This window comes from Bos javanicus, chromosome 4 (genome assembly GCF_032452875.1).
Source record: "Bos javanicus breed banteng chromosome 4, ARS-OSU_banteng_1.0, whole genome shotgun sequence".
NCBI classification, from domain to species: Eukaryota; Metazoa; Chordata; class Mammalia; order Artiodactyla; family Bovidae; genus Bos; species Bos javanicus.
In genome coordinates, this window is record NC_083871.1 from 100397818 (window position 1) to 100418831 (window position 21014).

Below are 21014 nucleotides of genomic sequence, written 5' to 3' on the forward strand. Positions count from 1 at the left end.
AGTTAACTAACTCATTGAAAGTGATCAGGTTAATAAGCTAGCCAGAACTGGAGGATTTAATTCCAAAGTCAATACACTCAATCATGTTAAACCAATAACAATATTCCAAATTCCCTCAGGACAAGGACTTTGCTATTACAGCATTTATTATACTATGGGAAAAACATTATGTATCTTTTTCTGATATCTAAATTTTTCAGATGGCTAATAATTTAGACCCAAGTATCAAAATACTCATTATTTTATATGGTCAAACAGAAATCTTTCCAAAATATACCACACTTGTCTCTGACTTTTAAATAAGAGATAAAAGTAGATCAAATCTTTTAAACTTTTCCTGAAGCTCAAGGTTATATTTACATACAGTAGTTATTGTACAGGTCTGGGGAACTTGAAGGTAATGTGACTCTGTCTCTTCATTCTCTCAGGTCAGCTTACATTTTTGTTTCTTCTCTCGTTGATTTCATTAACCACAGGTCCTCTACACCCATATTAGTGTTTTGCAGACTGAAAAAATAAGTCAGTTGCATAAAAACTACTTTCACTCACATTTCTCATTACAAGGTGGCCTGGATATAGTACCATAAAGTAATTCTTAATTATCAATTCAGCTGTGATTTGATTACCTAAACAGAACTTTGCTGTTCCAAATACTTTGATACAGAATACTGCCATACTGTATCATACCTTCCCACTCTGAGATATTTCATAAAGAATTAAAATCTAAAGCAGCATGTCTTCAGATCACATGCTGCAAGCATTCCAGGAAAAAGAAAATGCAATGTTTATGAAGACATATGGGTTAAAGGTAAGGTTGGTTCCCAAAATGCTCAGTTTCCTTAAAATGACAGAAAAAAAGGAAGAATTCTTAAAGAAACTCTATTGCAGAAATTCTAAAGGGAATATAAGAGAGAAAGTGGCTCTATCCCATACTAAAACATATTATGAAGCTACCATTAAAATTGCTTAGTATGGATTGAAAAAGCGCAAGAAACATATTGGAATTTTCTTTAGGACAAAGAAAATAGTTCAGATCAGCAGGCAAAGAGGAATTACAATAAATGTGGAAACTGTCTAAAAAAATACACTAACTATATTACTATTTCATACCTTCCCATAAAATAATTAACAAAATGATCAAATGCCTAAAACAGAAAAAAAAAAGAAAACCAGAAGTTCTGGAAAAAAAAAAAAAAAGACCAACTTTACTCATAATCTGATAGAGAAGAAACAGTCTCTTCAAATAGTACACAAAATCCAAGTCACAAAAGGGGAAAAAGTGACAAATTCAATCACATAAAAAGTAAAGACTGCTGTAAAACAACAGCATCAGTCCTGGGTGTTCACTGGAAGGACTGATGCTGAAGCTGAAACTCCAGTACTTTGGCCACTTCATGCAAAGAGTTGACTCATTGGAAAGGACCCTGATGCTAGAAGGGATTGAGGGGAGGAGGAGAAGGGGATGAGATGGCTGGATGGCATCACTGACTCGATGGACTGAGTCTGAGTGAACTCTGGGAGTTGGTGATGGACAGGGAGGCCTGGTGTGCTGTGATTGATGGGGTCACAAAGAGTCGGACATGACTGAGCAACTGAACTGAACTGAAAACAACAAAAAAAGATAAAGCCAAGAGACAAACCGGGAAAAAGACTTGCAAAATGTATGATAAAAAATTAATTTATAAAGGGCTCATACAAATCAATTTAAAAAACCAGACCAATTACCTACTAGAAAAATGAAAGGTATAAACAAGAAATCTGAGGAAATGAATACAAATGCTAAAAGTTCTGATGTTTCATTTCCTCATTAAAGAAATGCAAATCACCTATTCAGAGAGCAAAAAACGCAACGTCATTAAGGATGGTCTTGTGCTGCTGACTTGTGTCTAAGTTGATAAAACTCATCAGGAGGGTCATAGAGCTATGGCCTCAGAAACTGTCAAGGTGTGTATACACATACAAACATATCTATATATATATATAAAGGTAATCACAATAATGTGAGCCAGAAAAAAGATGTTTATTATGGAGCATTAGTTAAATTATGGTATATACATAAAATGGAATAATATGCACCATTTAAAAAGGAGGGATGAATAAATGTAATGTGGAACCTAAGATAAATTATTAAGGAATTAAAAAAAAGCAAAGTGCAGAAGTGTACCTAATTTTTTAAAGTGGGGAAATGGATGAGTAAGTGGGTTTTCCAATGTTTTTCTGGAATTACTTACGTGACCGTGTGAAGAATGGCTAACTCTGTTCAGAGGTACTGGCACAGAGAGCCACAGGTGCTGTATTTTCTAGTCTGTGCTGCTGCCAAGTCACTTCAGTCGTGTCTGACTCTATGTGACCCCATAGACGACAGCCCACCAGGCTGCCCCGTCCCTAGGATTCTCCAGGCAAGAACACTGGAGTGGGTTGCCATTTCCTTCTCCAATGCATGAAAGTGAAAAGTGAAAGGGAAGTTGCTCAGTTGTGTCCGACTCCTAGCGACCCCATGTACTGCAGCCTACCAGGCTCCTCCGTCCATGGGATTTTCTAGGCAAAAGTACTGGAATGGGGTGCCATTGCCTTCTCCTTTCTAGTCTGTACCTGAGTTAATTTCACTTGTTAAAGGTAACAGTAATTATCTAGAGAGCAGAATTACAGACCAAATTTTGTCTTTTTTTATACTTTTCTGTCTTATAAAAACCTAATAAAATCTGTATTTTAAATAAAAAAACACTAGTAGGGATAATGGGCAAGGGGTACTTTGTCGAATTTTATTAACAGGAAGGCCTGGTGTGCTGCAGTCCATGGGGTCGCAAAGAGTCAGACATGACTGAGCAATTGAACTGATGATTCTATCAATACAGCTTTATCCCTTAAATAATAAGTATGTTACTTTAAAATTTAAATCAGCTTTATTACACTTTTACTTGTTTGCCCTAGTTTTTTATGTTTAGAATCTCAAAGCAAAACACGACAAATAGCTGATGTACATATGAGTAAACACTCCTCCTGCAATGTAAAAAAGATCTTCTCATTTTAAGTTCAAAGTAAGAGACAGAGAAAAGTATCTAAACTATTCTGTATCTACTGAGGGCACCTTTTTACACAAGCTGACCTACTGGCTTTCTGACTGGGTCACAAGCCCTGCTGCAGAAAGGGCCTAAACACAGTGACAAATTTTTATAAGAAAGAAACTGGTAATGTAAAAAAGAAACAAAAAAGAGGAAATTATGTAAAACTGATATATGCAAGATAGTTTGAATCAGGACCTCTTTTCAATTGCCTATTTTATTAGGAAAGTGAAAAGTGATCCCAATAAGTCATGCAATTTCTTAAGATTAGAGCTGATACTTTTCCTCAGGTTCAAGAGATCCTTTTCTTTCACAAGATGAACAATTGTTGCTTTTCAACCTATCAGAATGTCAAAGGCAGGTGTAACTAGAAAGGGGCTGGAGTGGGAAAGAAAACCACAGAGAAAGAGAAGTTAGACAGAGACCTGATGTCTAGTGTTTCACAGCAAGTGAAACAGAAGCACACGTAAACAAAAGTACATATATCAGACCTGCTGGAGATTCTAAGGTAACTACTTATCCATACAACTCACAAGCGTTCACCTGAGAGCTGGAGTCTCAAAACTAAACACAAAGCTCACCTCTAAGTAGTCTCAATGGATAATTACCATCTTGCTGTGATTGTTTTTAATACTTATACTCAATAATATAGCATCCCTGAGGTATCTACCAGTATTGAAAAATTAAAGTCAATGTTATGCTTAAGTAATAAGAGCTCTGACGTCAGAGAGACTGACTTAAAATCTCAGCTTTGTTACTTAAGAACTCTAGGACTTTGGGCAAGTTGTTTAACCTTTGGCTTTGTTTCTTCATCTCTAAAATCTCTAATATTAGGTTAACAAATTAACTATGTTCATGGGTTGATGTGATAAATAAAAGCAGTTACACTTCTACGTGGCTTCACAGTATTCAAATAAAGTTTTAAGAACATACTTTTTGAAAAAAGTGCCATTTGTTTAAACCATTCTGAATAGAAATCGCAATGCCTCAGTTAACTTTTGTTTCTTCTTAAAGCAAACAGACACAACTTAACTTTTCTATAGGATAATTATTAATACAAATGATAAGATTATGTATGACTATGAGGGCTTCACAGGTGACACAGCAGTAAAGAATCCGCCTGCCAATGCGGGAAATCCAAGAGACGCAGGTTAGATCCCTGGTCAGGAAAATCCCCTGGAGCAGGAAATGGCAACCTACTCCAGTATTCTTGCCTGGAAAATTCCATGGATAGAGGAGCCTGGCGGGCTACAGTCCATGGGGTCGCAAAGTCGGACACAACTGAACATGCGCACGTGCACGCACACACGTTTCCACAAGCCATCAATCAGTTTCTTTAGGAACACTTTGAGAAAGATAGCACCTGACAAGACTTAAAGTTTACAGAGAAGTCTCCATGCTAATTATTTCCAAATGTAACAATTTTAAAAGTAAACAGTTAAAATTTAAAAAAACTATAGCCATTTTACTATATCCTTGCTGCTGCTGCTAAGTCGTTTCAGTCATGTCCGACTCTGTGCGACCCCATAGACAGCAGCCCACCAGGCTCCGCCATCCCTGGGATCTCCAGGCAAGAACACTGGAGTGGGTTGCCGTTTCCTCCTCCAATGCATGAAAGTGAAAAGTGAAAGTGAAGTCGCTCAGTCATGTCCGACTCTAGCGACCCCATGGACTGCAGCCTACCAGGCTCCTCCGTCCATGGGATTTTCCAGGCAAGAGTACTGGAGTGGGGTGCCATCGCCTTATTCACAATCAAGTAACTTGTGCTTGCCTCTTCCCACTCCAGTGTTCTTGCCTGGAGAATCCCAGGGACGGCGGAGCCTGGTGGGCTGCCGTCTATGGGGTTGCACAGAGTCGGACACTACTGAAGCGACTTAGCAGCAGCAGCAGTGCTTGCTTCTTGCAAGCCCGTTTCTCATCTTCTTAAGGTGCTCACACTAAGTAAGTTACTGTGAGCTAAGAAGCCAGATAACCATTTCATGGCAGACCGATCCGGTGAAAAATATATGGGCTGTAGAGACAGCTCTGTGTTTAAATCCCAGGTATGCTACTTATTTTGTGATCTTGTTAAATTACTTAACTTCTCTTTAGCTTCAATTTCCTCATCTTTAAAATGGGAATGCAATTACCTATACTGAAATGCTTTGGTAAAAGGCAAATAAAAATTGAGGTAAAACTCTTACAGAGTACTTTCCAGTACCTGCCAAAATAAGTCATCCTGTCAATGATAATTATTATTACATAACTAATGCAGGATGTTAAAACTACAGTGAACTTAAGAATATAAAGGATTTATTTGGAACATATGCTTTTAATGTGTGAGATTCCTTGGCACCATACTGGAGATACAAAGATGAAAAAGGATATATGTATCTATCCTCCAGAGGCTCACAGCCTTTAATTAAAGGCAGACACACAAACAAAATCATAGCAATTTGGTAAGTGAAACAGTAGAAGCAGCAGCACCCCATGTGAAGTCAAAATGTCTTTCTGGAGGAGGTGATAGTTAAGCTAAGAGGATAAACAGCTCACCAGGTAGGACTTAGGGACTGCGGTGAGCTGACTTGGTCGAGAAGGATGAAAGATCACAGGTGAAGAAAATACACAAGTAAGAAAGAGCTTGGTGAGGTCTGGAACAGAGCACATGTAGAGAAGAGAGTTTAAAAAGGCCAGCATAGGCCAGATCTTCATGATCTGGGATGCCAAACCAAGGAGGAGTTGGCCCTTTTAAAAATAAATAATGGGGAATCACAAAAGTATAAGGGTAATGAAGGAGGTTGGCTGAAAAAGACGCTCAGATTCCTATTACACAGAGATTCCTCCAGCTGAGATGTTCCAGCTGACCAGGGACGAGAGAGAAACTACAGTCAAGGAAAATATAGTCCAGGTGGTTAAGCAGCAATTAATTTAAAGTAGTGATGTTAAGAGAAAGGAACTAAGAAATAAGGTAGTCTTGATACCACTCAAAAAGTTGGGGAAATTCCCCAATTTCTAGTTTGGGCAAATGGGTGGGTCATGAAGTCATTAGAAGGTGAACAAGAAAAATAGAAACATTCAGGATTTATCTGAATGCAGTTATTTACTATGTCTGGAGCTCAAATGAAAGCCGAATTAACTCCAATGGGAGAAATTAACATAAAGGCAGAAATGGAAGGCAAAAATAAGGCATTCAGATGAATCACACAGACTGAAGACGGTGACTACTACCACCATTGCTGATGAATATCCTACTTTGTGTCTTTCGCTTGTTTTCCAATTGAACAAACTGTCATATGTGAGATGTTACTTTTAATCTACATGCTACCTTATCAGTATGAATGCTTTTTCCAGAGGTCAGCTGAACATTAATGTTTAAGTTTTCTGAGCATCACTATCATGCCAAGATTAGCAAAGTGTTGGGGGCCTGAACGGTGCCCAATAAAAATGGAAGAATTAATATAGTCTTTATATTTAGTTTCTTATAGTCAAGAAACCAAACTGCTTCAGATACTGTTTTAATGATGAATCAGATAAGCATGTAACATGGAATAATCTGTTTTTCTTTATATGTTGCTTTTTTCATTTAGGAACATATAATTTTCAATGGTTTTGGAACTTTGAATTTATTTTTCAGAATTCAAGAATTCCCCCCAAGCCAACAATTTATGCCTATCCATACTCCAGACTTCTGTACAGAAGTCAGTAGAAAAGTACAATTATTGCTTTTTAAAACATTAATTTTAAGGAAAAATACTAAACTGCTTCACCTACAGGTCCATTCTTATATGTTAACAATGTGAGAGATCTTCACAGCTGTACTCAGGAGACTATTTTAAAGATTCTCACCCCTTAGAAGGAAAACTACATAACAAGACATGTTTCTTTATGTACTTTCTTTGTACACAACAAAAACTTAGAAAATAATAATGACTGCCCACCAGATGAAAAAGGTGAATCTATGAATAAGCAGGGAAGATGGAGGCTGGGCAGAAGAAACCATGTTAGGAGGACTTGAAATATAAAAAGGCACAATAGGAGAGCTCAGTCAGTGAAAAATGGAGGGCTAGTTTTTGGCTGTTTTGTTTTTTATCATTTTTCATTAACAAAGCAAAAGGTATTTTAAGAGACTCAACAGTCTCTTAGTTTTTACTCGATAAAAACTAAGAAAAGAAAAAGCTCCATGATCTGTTCAAAGAATTACTTTTTTTGCATAAATCAGTTCTTAATACTTTCTTTTGATGTCTATTTCCCTCTTATGCACATCTTTTTTGTTAATGAGTGTAGGCAGTATGGTAGTATTAGGGAAAAATCAAAATTAAACAGAATAGAATGACCTAACTTAAAAACCGAAAACAAATCAATCCATTGTTACTAGCACTTATTTTTACACAAATGTTTTTGTGAGACTGAAAACTGTGCATAATCTGCCTGGACGTGGACCTTGGAAATGTCCTGCTAGAGATCTTGGTATCATAAACTTTCACAATTACAGTTTAGATTGTGAGACTGTGGAGCAGTGAAGGAGTCTAAGTCTGGGAGTCAGCAGTTTAGTTCTGCCTTCCTTTTGTTATCTCTGTAACTAGATTTTTTTTCCCCCCCATATGCACCCTGTATCTCAGTAATCTTATCTGTAAAATGGGACCAATAGAAAGATTTACTTCACAAGATGCACAAGGATAATGTAACAGGAAGACACTATGTAAAGCATGTTATTTTTGTAGCTGCAAGCTCAGTCCTTAACTTTTCAAATCTCAAGAACATAAAATAAACTAGGTGCCACCATTAGCAGAAAAACAAAAGCCCACTCACTTCCAGAGTACTGCATGCAGTGTCTCACCACTGGAATCATACCATGAAAAGTTCCCAGTAACTTCTTTCCTTGTAACCTTACATTGAAAGATCCAAAAAAGACTGGTTTCAGACTCCCACTAGCTGAAGGCAGTTAACAGTATCCTAAAAATCCATCTCAAAGGACTAAGAAGATAATCTGCATGCGGAATGTCTAGATTGTAATGGTATTAAATAGAGTAAAAACTAACAGTAGCGTGCCCTGCACAATCCTGTAAGTTTTAAGAAACTCTGCTTTTGCTTACTTGCTTCTAACACTCCACTGTGAAGCAGAAACACAGCATCATATACCAGTGGTCACAGCCTTTGAAGAACTAGAAGCTGGATCAGATTCTCAAGCTTTTAGACGTTGAGCAAGATGCCCTCCATGATCATGTCACAAAGTTATACATTTTAGAAACAACATGTGCTCCATATTTATGTAATAAAGTCCTATTTTGTTTTGGAAGATTTTTTAGATCATCACCATATTAGAATCATGTAAGTTCTCTCATAATTACACAAGGAGTCATTTCAGGGTCCAAAGGCAGGCCATTGGAATTTTAAGTTTACCACTCCATCACAACGTGGATTCACACTTGGGTTTAGGTTTGAGATTAGCTTTCTTCATCATGATTTTCCCCCTAAATGTACTGTGACTAAACGACATTACTTTTTATTACACATGTAAGCACTTCTGATGGAATCTAGGAGAAAGATGGAATCACTGAAGTTAACCCGCTGGTTTGAAAACTCAAGTATCTTAAACACTCCCAGATGCTAACTGACAACTTGACCACTGGAAGCAAATTAAGTTATTCTTTGCAGCGGGGGAGAGGAAAGAGGCCACACCCAAAGTTAAGAGTTCACAGTGAAGTGACACCAAGTTTCAGAATTTTAACTACTGCTATTTTCGGTACTCTTTTTTTTTTCCACGGTCAAGAAATACTTTAAAAATTCATAACATGCCCAAAGTTAAATAGAAAATGTTACTCTTATTCTAATCACTTGTTACTTCGTTCAGTAGTGGGCAGGTCCAAGATGGAGAATTACCTCATCCAAAGAAAGATTGGAAGTAATGCTGGCGTCGAACAGGGCCAAACTCAAGTCCTCAGTGCTCATAAGCGACTCTAGAAGAGCTGGTCACCCACTCTCCCCTCCCCCGAGAAGCCAGGAAGGCAAGACCCTGTGTCACCACGGCAGCTATCTGACCCAGAACGCGACCGTTTTCTGTGGACCCAGTTTTCGGCTTTAGACGCTCCCAGCCTCCCACTCTCTCCGCGCCACCTCCACCCAGGAGGTCGCCCCCGCTTCCTCAGCGTCCTCTCCATCCCACCTCCGTGCTCTCGCCGACTCCACTCATTCCCCCACGTACCTTGGCCACATAGTCTTTCACCTCATCTAGGTCTCCGTTTTTCAGGGCCCACATGAATTCCTTGTCGCACATCACTGCAGCGGGGCGGGCCAGCTGGCCGGACAGCAAGACGAGGAGGCGGTGGCAGCGGCAAGCGGATACCGCCGGGCGAGAGGGACACAGGGCCGCGCGGTAGCCGCACAGAAGAGAAGGCGGGGTAGGCGGCCAGGCGGGCGAGGCAGTTGGCCGCGGCGACCGTTAGGGCGGGAGAAAGAAAAGTGTTGTTTTTTTTTTTTTGCGGCCACCGGGCCCAGCAGAGCAGGTTCCGCCTGGCCGAGGAGAAGCAGCAGCGCTTGCACTTCCGGTTCACTCCCGGCTAGGACCGTCCCCCAACTTCCTCTTCCTCTTCCCCGCGGCGGAACGCCCTGCTCGGGACCCCGCCCCGAAGGCGCGCGGCGGAGCGCTCCGCGTGCGCAGACGCAGTGACTGAGCCGCCGGGCGAACGCGAGTCGGGGAGTAGTGGGCGTGTCTAGGAGACCAGACGACTGGGTCTGGAGGTCGAGAAGGGCCATAGCGCCAGTGGAGGAACTGCGCAGCATGAATGGGAAAAACTTAAAGAAACAACTCATAATGTCGGAGCGCACCCTGCTCACTTTCTAAGTGTTCAATAGAAATTGAATTCCTTCCCTTTTCTTTTCCCTCCTTCCCTCCTTCCTTCCCTTCCTTGATCTTTCCTTTCCTTCCTCCACTATCGAGCATCCTTGGGCTCCTACTACATGTCAGGCTCTGCTGGGCACAGAGAATATACTTTAAAAAAAAAGCTTCAGTTCAGTTGCTCAGTCGCGTCGGACTCTTTGCGACTCCATGGACTGCAGCACGCCAGGCCTCCCTGTCCATCACCAACTCCCGGAGATTTTTCAAACTCAAAATGTCCTTTGAGTCGGTGATGCCATCCAGCCATCTCATCCTCTGTCGTCCCCTTCTCCTCCTGCCTTCAATCTTTTCCAGCATCAGTGTTTTTTTAAAATGAGTCAGTTCTTCGCATCAGGTGGCCAAAGTATTGGAGTTTAAGCTTCAGCATTAGTCCTTCCAATGAATATTGAGGACTGATTTCCTTTAGGATGGACTGGTTGGATCTCCTTGCAGTCCAAGGGACTCTCAAGAGTCTTCTCCAACACCGCAGTTCAAAAGCATCGATTCTTATGCACTCAGCTTTCTTTATAGTCCAACTCTCACATTCATACATGACCACTGGAAAAACCATAGCATTGACTAGATGGACTTTGGTGGCAAATTAATGTCTCTGCTTTTTAATAATATGCTGTCTAGGTTGGTCATAACTTTTCCTCCAAGGAGATTAAAAAAAAAAAAGGGGGTGGCATAAAACAATTCCTGCCCTCAAGCAACTCTTCCATACGTAAGACAACGATGTGAATGCTGTGTGTGTGTGTCAATACTACACAAAATGTTCTGTGGAGGGAAAACTGACTCATCTCTCCGACTGGCAAATGCTGTCCAGAGACTTAAGACTTTAGTTTGATGCCATAGAGCAGAGCAAACTTAACTGACCGGTGCAATGTGTATTTTTAAAAAATTTTGTTTTAAGAATTTTTGTTCTTTCGCTTTGAGGCTTCAGGACCATTCTAGCACAACCAGTTCCACTTTTCCTAGAGACTGACTGTAATAACCTGGGGCACAGCCACTAGGTGAATTGTGCTTAAACCCTAATGATCCAGGTGTGCACATATCAACACAGAGACAATAAAAACTCTTATTGGAACAATTATATGTATATATATATATAGTCTATTATTTATGACCCATTGTCACCCTGCTTATTTAACTTATATACAGAGTACATCATGAGAAACGCTGGGCTGGATGAAGCACAAGCTGGAATCAAGGTTGCCGGGAGAAATATCAATAACCTCAGATATGCAGATGACACCACCCTTATGGCAGAAAGTGAAGAAGAACTAAAGAGCCTCTTGAGAGTAAAAAAGTTGGCTTAAAGCTCAATATTCAGAAAACTAAGATCATGGCATCCAGTCCCATCACTTCATGGGAAATAGATGGGGAAACAGTGGAAACAGTGGCTGTCTTTATTTTTCTGGGCTCCAAAATCACTGCAGATGGTGATTGCAGCCATGAAATTAAAAGACGGTTACTCCTTGGAAGGAAAGTTATGACCAACCTAGACAGCATATTGAAAAGCAGAGACATTACTTTGTCAACAAAGGTCCGTCTAATCAAGGCTATGGTTTTTCCAGTGGTCATGTATGGATGTGAGAGTTGTGTTATATAGAAAGCTGAGCACCAAAGAATTGATGGTTTTGAACTGTGGTGTTGGAGAAGACTCTTGCGAGTCCCTTGGACTGCAAGGAGATCCAACCAGTCCATCCTAAAGGAGATCAGTCCTGGGTGTTCATTGGTAGGACTGATGTTGAAGGTGAAACTCCAATACTTTGGCCACCTGATGCGAAGAGCTGACTCATTGGAAAAGACCCTGATGCTGGGAAAGATTGCAGGCAGGAGGAGAAGGGGACAACAGAGGATGAGATGGTTGGATGGCATCACTGACTCAATGGATATGAGTTTGGGTGAACTCCAGGAGTTGGAGATGGACAGCGAGGCCTGGTGTACTGCGGTTCATGGGGTTGCAAAGAGTCGGACATGACTGAGCAACTGAACTGAAATGAAACTGATAAATGATAAACCAAGCTACTTTTCTAGGCTTGCTGTAGAGAATAGGGGATCAGAAAACAGACTGGAACCAGAATACTTAGTTTTAATAAAGGACCCAAACTATATTAATTTTGTGTCACCTCAGGCAAGTTTTTTAACCCATCTCGGTACAGTTTTCCATGTATGTTAAGTGTGTATGAGAACAGTGTTCAATACATGCATATATATTACCTATGATTTGTGCATGTGTGGCTAAATCGCTTCAGTTCAGTTCAGTTCAGTCGCTCACTCGTGTCTGACTCTTTGCGACCCCATGAATCACAGCACGCCAGGCCTCCCTGTCCATCACCAACTCCAGGAGTTCACCAAGACTCACGTCCATCGAGTCAGTGATGCCATCCAGCCATCTCATCCTCTGTCGTCCCCTTCTGCTCCTGCCCACAATCCCTCCCAGCATCAGAGTCTTTTCCAATGAGTCAACTCTTCGCATGAGATGGCCAAAGTACTGGAGTTTCAGCTTTAGCATCATTTCTTCCAAAGAAATCCCAGGGCTGATCTTCAGAATGGACTGGTTGGATCTCCTTGCAGTCCAAGGGACTCTCAAGAGTCTTCTCCAGCACCACAGTTCAAAAGCATCAATTCTTCAACGCTCAGCCTTCTTCACAGTCCAACTCTCACATCCATACATGACCACAGGAAAAACCATAGCCTTGACTAGACAGACCTTTGTTGACAAAGTAATGTCTCTGCTTTTGAATATGCTATCTATGAAATCGCTTCAGTTGTGTCCAGCTCTTTGCAACCCCATGGCCTGTGGCCTGCCAGGCTCCTCTGTCCTGGGATTCTCCAGGTATGAATACTGGAGTGGGTTGCCATACCCTCCTCCAAGGGATCTTCCCAAACAAGGGATAGAACCCACCTCTCCTGAGTTGGCAGGTGGGTTTTTTACCACTAACACCCCCCTGGAAGCCCTATGATTTAGCAGTAGCAAATAGAGATAGGATTCAAACCAAAAGAAAAATAGAAAAAAATCTCCAAATATTTAATAGCTACCTTGATTGTTTTTCTGTAAATTTTCCTTTCTGACAATTAGAAATACAATTTCACATACCTAACGATGATACATTTCTGGAAACAAATCTCAAGGATGAGTTTGTTGGGTAACTCCTGAGGTTCCCATGTCTTTTCTAACTCCCACCTCTGTGATCTCTGAGTTACATCCTGCTGAAAGCTCTTGATTTATATCTCTAGTGCAGACTTCTCTTATGTGATCCATTCTGATATTTAACTTCTTACTCATTTGAATGTTTCAGACTTAATGTGTCCAAAATAGGATTTGGTCTCTTCTGTATTCTAAATTTAGTTGTCCCCTAGACCATCCCTTCTCTGTGAATGACATCACCAAGCACCCTGCCACTAAAACCAAAAACATAGCAACAAATTTTCTCTCCTTGACTAAACTATAGTCAGAAGCCCCTTGACTAGGCTTCAACCTCTGTCTATAAAGACTCGAACAAACAGGAACATAAGTCCTCTCGAGGCCACATCCTAAAATAATCCCAATCCTCTTAAAGTGCCTGCGTGAGAAAATTCAAGGGTGCCAAAGCCCCTGTTTATTCCAGTCAGCACCCAAGACTGGGACCTCTCTCTCCCAGCTTCTGCAGAAGGGTAGAATCCTAACTCCAGTCATCACCGCTAGCAGACACAGCTGGCCTAGTTGCATCGACACTGACTGCGTCCGTGTGTGCTAAGTCACTTCAGTTGAGTCTGACTCTTTGTAACCCTAAGAACTGTAGCCCACCAGGCTCCTCTGTCCTTGGGATTCTCCAGGCATGAATACTGGAGTGGGTTGTCATGCCTTCCTAATGGCTACCCACTCCAGTATTCTTCCCTGGGAAATTCCACAGACAGAGGAGCCTGGCGGGCTACAGTGCATGGGATTGAAAGACTCAGACACATTGACACTAACTAATCTTTTGTAATTTTTTACTCCCCTGACTTGACTCTCCCGCCTTTCCCTCATTCTCCCTTTAAAACACCTATTCATCTCTGTACAGATTGAAGTTTTGTTCAGTTCATGTGGGACTCTTTTTTCCTTACAGCAATAGTTATTACCAATAAAAATCTGTTCTTACCACATTAACTAATGTCCTGCTTTTTTCATTCTTGACAATGCGAGTCATAGACAACTCCTGCCGCTCCCAACCTTTCTTTTATTTCATCCATCAGTAAGCTCTGCAAAATATATCTTAAGTGGTTCACTTCTTGGCATCTTCCCTGCTGACTACCCCGCTACGGCCCTTACTAACCCTGTCATCTCTTGCACTGCTACAATCGCATCCCAGCTGGCATCCCCATTTTCACTCTCACTCTTTTCCAAGTAATTTACCACAGAGCCAGTTAGTTTTTTAAATATAAATCAAACATGCATTTCTTAAGACCTTTCAATGACTTCCTATTGCATTTTAGAATAAATTCTATTTGTTTGCTCTGGCATTCAGGGTCCTCTGTGACTTGACCCTGTTGGTTTCTCCCATCCATAACACTCCCCTCACATCCCTTTACTTTTTTGTTTCTCATAGATCTCATCTTCTGGCAGTTTCAGTAAAAATCAAGCCTATTCCAGCCTAGGGCTGTTAAGCTTGTTGCTTCCTGTCTGGAATGGTCTCTTAATTCATGCTCACTTGGAGGTCTCAATGCAAATGTTACTTCTTCAGAGATGCCTCCCAGACTATTCACTTTAAATAGGTCTCTCAATCGTGTCTAGCCTATAACCTACTTTTTTTTTTTTTTTAAATTTAGCTCACTTATCACAAATATATTCATTGCTTTTTGGTTACCTGTTTTGGCAGGCATTCAGCAATTTTTCCTTTGTCTGGCATCCCAGGCACAAGAGAGAATTCCTCTCCCTGGCTTCCTTGTGGTTGGATAATGTCATGTAACTAATTTTGGCCTATTAGTTATAAGCAGAAGTAACATGAGTCACTTCCAGGCTTGCCAATGCAAGACCCTTCAGAGGGCCCTATTCTCTCTCCCACAGCAACCAGCAACATTCAAAACAGTGGCGGCCGTCAGCTGTGTTCCTGAGCAACTGCGATGAGCAGAATTCCCCTGCCACTCCATAATAAATAAAATAGTAATAAAACTTTCATTGTTTCAAACCACTGAGATTGTGGTGTTTATGACTGCAGCAACACTGAGCCAATTTTGACTGACAGTGGTGGGTTATCACTAGAACAAAAGTCTTCAATAGATGGCATTGATTTAGGGGCTAGGTGGTACACAACAAAGGAAGTGATATTGGAAGCCATATGGATGGTGATTCATATTCGCAGGAAAGAAACATTTGGCAAAACAACCTCCTGTGATAGCATGGTGAGGCATGGAAGGCAGATAATGAATGTATGCTGTAAACGTGTGGCTCTGGTGGAAGAGAATGGGAAATGGAAAGCTGGTGGCATGTGTTGGTAACTATTTTTATGTGTTGCCTGGTGAGGGTGGGGTGGGGTGTTGGGGAGGTGAAGGACATGTTTTTATTTTCTTTCTTTCCAGCTTTACTTTGATATAATTGACATAACACTGAATATGTGTATGATATACAGCATGATGATTTCATATGTATATATTGCAAAATTATTGCCTCAACAAGGATAGTTAACACAACCGTCACTTCATAGTTACTTTTTTTCTTGTGGTGAGAATTTGGAAGATTTACTCTCTCAGCATTTGTCAGGTATACAATACGGTATTGTTAAGTGTAGTCACCATGCTGCACACTAGATTTTCCAGAACTTATTCATCCTGTAACTGCCATTTGGTACTCTTTGACCATTTTCACCCATTTCCCCCACCTCACAGCCTCTGGTAACCATCTATCTACTGTTTCTGTGAGTTTGGATTTTTCAGATTCCACATTTAAATGAGACCATACAGTATTTGTCTTTCTCCGTCTGACTTATTTCACCTTGCATAATGTCCTCCATATAACTGCTTTGCTATATCCCATAAGTTGTGGTATGTTGTGTTTCCATTTTCATTGGGTTTAAGATATTTTAAATTTCCTTTTTGATTTCTTCTTTGATCCACTGGTTGTTCAGAATTGTGTTGTTTAATTTCCACATATTTTGGGGGGAACACATGTATACCGATAGCCAATTCCTGTTGATGTATGGCAAAAATGACCATAGTATTGTGAAGTAATTATCCTCCAGTTAAAATAAACAAGTTAATAAAAAAAAATTTTCCACATATTTGTGAATTTTCCAGCTTTCCTCCTGTTACCAGTTTCATGCCATTGTGGCTAGAAAAGATACTGGATATAATTTCTATCTTGAATTTTTTGAGACTTGTTTTGTTGCCTTACATAAGGGCTTCTTCCCCTTTACATATGGTAAAGAATCTGCCTGCAATGTGGGAGACCCAGGTTGGGAAGAGCCCCTGGAGAAGGAAATGGTGAGGCACTCCAGTATTCTTGCCTGGGAAATCCCATGGACAGAGGAGCCTGGTGGGCGACAGTCCATGGGGTCGCAAAGAGTTGGATATGACTGAGTGATGAACACTTTCATACAATCTATCCTAAAAAATTTTCCATGTATGCTTGAGGAGAATGTGTATTCTGATACTGTCGGATAAAATATTCTGTATATGTTTGTTAGGTACATTCGAATGTTGGTAATTACTGATTACATAAGACATTATAGGAAAAGATGAATCAGAGAGTAATTGTTAAGTTTACAGTTATAAATGGAAGAGATTATAAAGAATCCAGAAATTTGGAAACTTGCACTGTTGGAAGATACAAATGATTCTTATCTTTAAATGAGATGAGCAACAAAGGCTAATTAGAATTCAGCCTTATGTCAAGGATCAAATCAAGGATATTACTGTCACAGATCAGATCAGATCAGATCAGTTGTTCAGTCGTGTCTGACTCTTTGCGACCCCATGAATCGCAGCACGACAGGCCTCCCTGTCCATCACCAACTCCCGGAGTTCACTCAAACATCGAGTCAGTGATGCCATCCAGCCATCTCATCCTCTGTCGTCCCCTTCTCCTCCTGTCCCCAATCCCTCCCAGCATCAGAGTCTTTTCCAATGAGTCAACTCTTCGCATGAGGTGGCCAAAGTACTGGAGTTTCAGCTTCAGCATCATTCCTTCCAAAGAAATCCCAGGGCTGATCTTCAGAATGGACTGGTTGGATCTCCTTGCAGTCCAAGGGACTCTCAAGAGTCTTCTCCAACACCACAGTTCAAAAGCATCAATTCTTCAGCGCTCAGCCTTCTTCACAGTCCAACTCTCATGACTAAAACCTCCGAGTGGATTAAAGTGGTGCCCAGTAAGTTGGATACACTGGCCCAGGTGTTCCTGTTAACAAAGCTTCATGGGCTCAAGTTACCCACAAGAGAGATATAAAAATTTGTGTCTCAGATGACTTGAGTCAAATAAAGAAGATGACTAAAATTTTTAGGGTAGTGCCAAAATATCTACCAGTGAGTACTAAAGGAAACTGTAAGTGAAACTTAAAATGACCCTTGGTCCTCACCTTTCTGTGGTCAGGAAGTAGTTTGACAAAACTGCTCAAAACCTGAGGACTTATTCTTTATGTTCAGGATCAGAAAAGGTCAGTTTTCATTGAAATGCCAAAGAATGTTCACACTACCACACAGTTGCTCTCATTTCACATAATAGCAAAGTAATACTCAAAATTCTCCATGCCAGGCTTCAATAGTACGTGAATGAGAACTTCCAGATATACAAACTGGATTTAGAAAAGGCAGAGGAACCAGAGATCAAATTGCCAACATCACAGAAAAAGCAACATCAAAAAACATCACAGAAAAATCTAGAGAATTCCAGAAAAACATCTACTTCTGCTTCATTGACTATGCTAAAGCCTTCGACTGTCTGGATCACAACAAAATATGGAAAATTCTTCAAGAGATAGGAATACCAGATCACCTTACCTGCCTCCCGAGAAACCTGTATGCAGGTCAAGAAGCAACAGTTAGACCTGGACAGGGAACAAAGGACTGGTTCCAGATTGGGAAAGGAGTATATCAAGGCTGTATATTGTCACCCTGCTTATTTAACTTAAATGCAGAGTACATCATGAGAAATGCTGGGCTGGATGAAGCACAAGCTGGAATCAAGTTTGCTGGGAGAAATATCAATAACATCAGATATGCAGATGACACCACCCTCATGGCAGAAAGTGAAGAGAAACTAAAAAGCCTCTTGATGAAAGTGAAAGAGGAGTGTGAAAAAGTTGGCTTAAAGCTCAACATTCAGAAAACTAAGATCATGGCATCTGGTCCCATCACTTCATGGCAAGTAGATGGGGAAATGAAACAAGTAACAGACTTTACTTTCTTGGGCTCCAAAATCACTGCAGATGGTGATAGCAGTGAGATGAAAAGACACTTGCTCCTTGGAGAAAAAGCTATGACAAACCTGGACAGCATATTAAAAAGCAGAGACAATAGTTTGCCAATAAAGGTCTGTGTAGTCAAATCTATGGTTTTTCTGGTAGTCATGTATAGATATGAGAGTTGGACCACAAAGAAGGCTGAGCGCTAAAGAATTGATGCTTTTGAATTGTGGTGTTGGAGAAGACTCTTGAGAGTCCCTTGGACTGCAAGGAGATCAAACCAGTCAATCCTTAAGGAAATCAGTCCTGATTATTTGTTGAAAGGACCCATGCTAAAGCTGAAGCTCCATTACTTTGGTCACCTGATGCAAGCAGCTGACTCCTTAGAAAAGACCGTTATGCTGGGGAAGATTGAAGGCAGGAGGAGGAGGGGATGACAGAGAATGAGATGGCTGAATGGCCTCTTGGACTCAGTGGACATGAGTTTGAGCAAGCTCCAGGAATTGGACAGGGAAGCCTGGCATCCTGCAGTCCATGGGGTTGCAAAGAGTTGACTGAACAACTGAACGACTGAGCGACTGAACGACTGAACAACGTCTATAGGGCACAGGGGAATGAAGGAAAAGACCTTCCCTCGAAGGTAGAAGATGGAGCTAAGGATCTGGGAAAAAACAATGTAGTGGGGGAGGGGAGTGTACCATGGATCAGAACTGGGGCCTAAAAGGTAACATCCCCCACCCTAGTGGAAAGACTGGGAGGCAACACCCTTGCAGTGTCTGCCTGGTAGGATTCCACAGTTGCTGGACACTGATTGCTATTGCTCCTGTTTTTCTCCATTTCAAATGGGAGTGTTTATGGCAGTTACCCAGTTTCTCCTCTGTCATTATCTATTAGGTAAGGGGTGTGGTGCAAAATTTTCTTCATATGTCTCTAGATCCAGAGAAGATACAAATCTAGGCTTGACTACTGTCAGATCCTGGACTTTGAGCTTGATGTTGTGATAGGATGAAATTTTTTGTTTATTTCTCTGGAAGAGAATATGCGTATATTTTGCATATGGGAAGAAAAGTAAACCTAATATCTGATGAGCAGGGATGACTGTGGTAGTCATTGGTCTTGCTTGCTCAGTCTTCCCCTTTGGGAGCACTTTCTGGCCCCCTAGTGATTGGGTAGGGGTATGTGACTAGTTCTGGCAAATGAGCCAGGAACATAAGTGATATATCACTTTTGAGCCTTAAGAGTTTTTTTTTTTTTTGGTCAGACAGCATGGCATACGAGATCTCTTAATTCTAGGCCCTCAGCAGTGAAAGTGCAGAGTCCTAACCATTGGACAGTCAGAGAATTCCCACAAACATTTAATTGCCATTGGGGGCTCCTCCGATGTTCTTTTCCAGTAAACAAACACTCAGTCTGAGTTCTTGAGTAACCATGAGAAGCAGATTCCCCTACCAATGTGTGGTAGACAAGTAGTATCAATGAGTTGTATATTACTGCAGAATAATCTAGCCTATCCTGAATGATACCTATTTATTGTCTGCTTTTTGCATTAGAAAGTAGGCCTAATGAGGATAAGAATCTTGTCTATCTTGCTGTAAGGTATATACCAAATATTTATCACTACACTGGCTTGTTGACTAGAACGTATAGTTACAACCTAAAAGAAGAGAGCTATTTTATTTGGTGGGAATGTTTAGGACTCTGAGCCCAGGAGACAGCATCTCAGTAGCTCTGAGAAAACTGCTCCAAGGAGGCAGGAGGGGAAGTCAGGCTATATATGAGTTTGCAACAAAGGGAGCAGGCAGTCTGAACAATCAAGGATCAAGTTAAGGAATTTAGCATTCTATGTATTGGAAGAAGCAAGTCTCTGGGCTCACTGTATTCATTCCTTTCATGTATACCTCAGCTATCTGAGGCCAATCCTGTTTCTTTGTTCACCTTACTTCTTGCATTGCCCCAGCTCCTCAGCAATCGACACAGAGGGTTGCAGCATCTGCTGGATCACAGTTTGGGGAGCCCTCATTAGCATTTTGCCTGGCTTCCCAGGTGGTGCTAGTGGTAAAGAGCCCGCCTGCCAATGCAGGAAGTGTGAAGAGCTGGACAGGACTGAAGTGACTTAGCACAGAGCACACACTTTCACATTTGGAGGCCAGAAAGCACTGATGGCTATGACATTTCTTGTCTACTGATATGGCAGGAAATATTTTCATTTCACAGGCTCATAGTAGGTGCTCAATAAATATTTCATGAATTAATATATGGGTGAATTCTCTTAGCATAATTAAAGAAAGACCTTAATTAACCAAAATTTGTGTCTGAATAATCACCTCAATTTTGCATGGTGATGAGTCAAGATAATGCCAGGAAACAGGCCTAAAGAGTTTTCAGAACAAATTTTGAGGTTGCTTCAAAATAACACATAAAAAGAATAATCTTAAGTAAAGTGAAAGTCATTCAATCATATTTAACTCTTTGTGACCCCACAGATTGTAGCCCTACAGGCTCCTCTGTCCATGGGATTTCCCAGGCAAGAATACTGAAGTGGGTTGGCATTCCCTTCTCCAGGAGATCTTACTGACCCAGGGATCAAGCCTGGGGCCTCCTGAATTGCAGGCAGACTCTTTACCACCTGAGCTACCAGAGCATGATCTTAGGAGGGCCATGTTCTTCAATTTCCATTTGCAAAAGTACTATGTGAATGTATGCCTGTTTTTAAAATTTTAAGGAAACATCACTGCACAT

The 21014-nt window shown here is 41.0% G+C and overlaps 1 protein-coding gene across 1 annotated transcript in view; it reads right to left on the bottom strand.

Moving 5' to 3' along the window:
* Positions 1-9610, bottom strand: part of MTPN (myotrophin) — a 77654-nt gene extending 68044 nt beyond the window's left edge. The window contains exon 1 of the mRNA XM_061414823.1: positions 9244-9610. Within this exon, the coding sequence (XP_061270807.1) occupies positions 9244-9315 (72 nt within the window). The 5' untranslated portion in view covers positions 9316-9610. The remainder of the gene's footprint in view (positions 1-9243) is intronic.
* Between the last annotated feature and the right edge of the window lie 11404 nt (positions 9611-21014).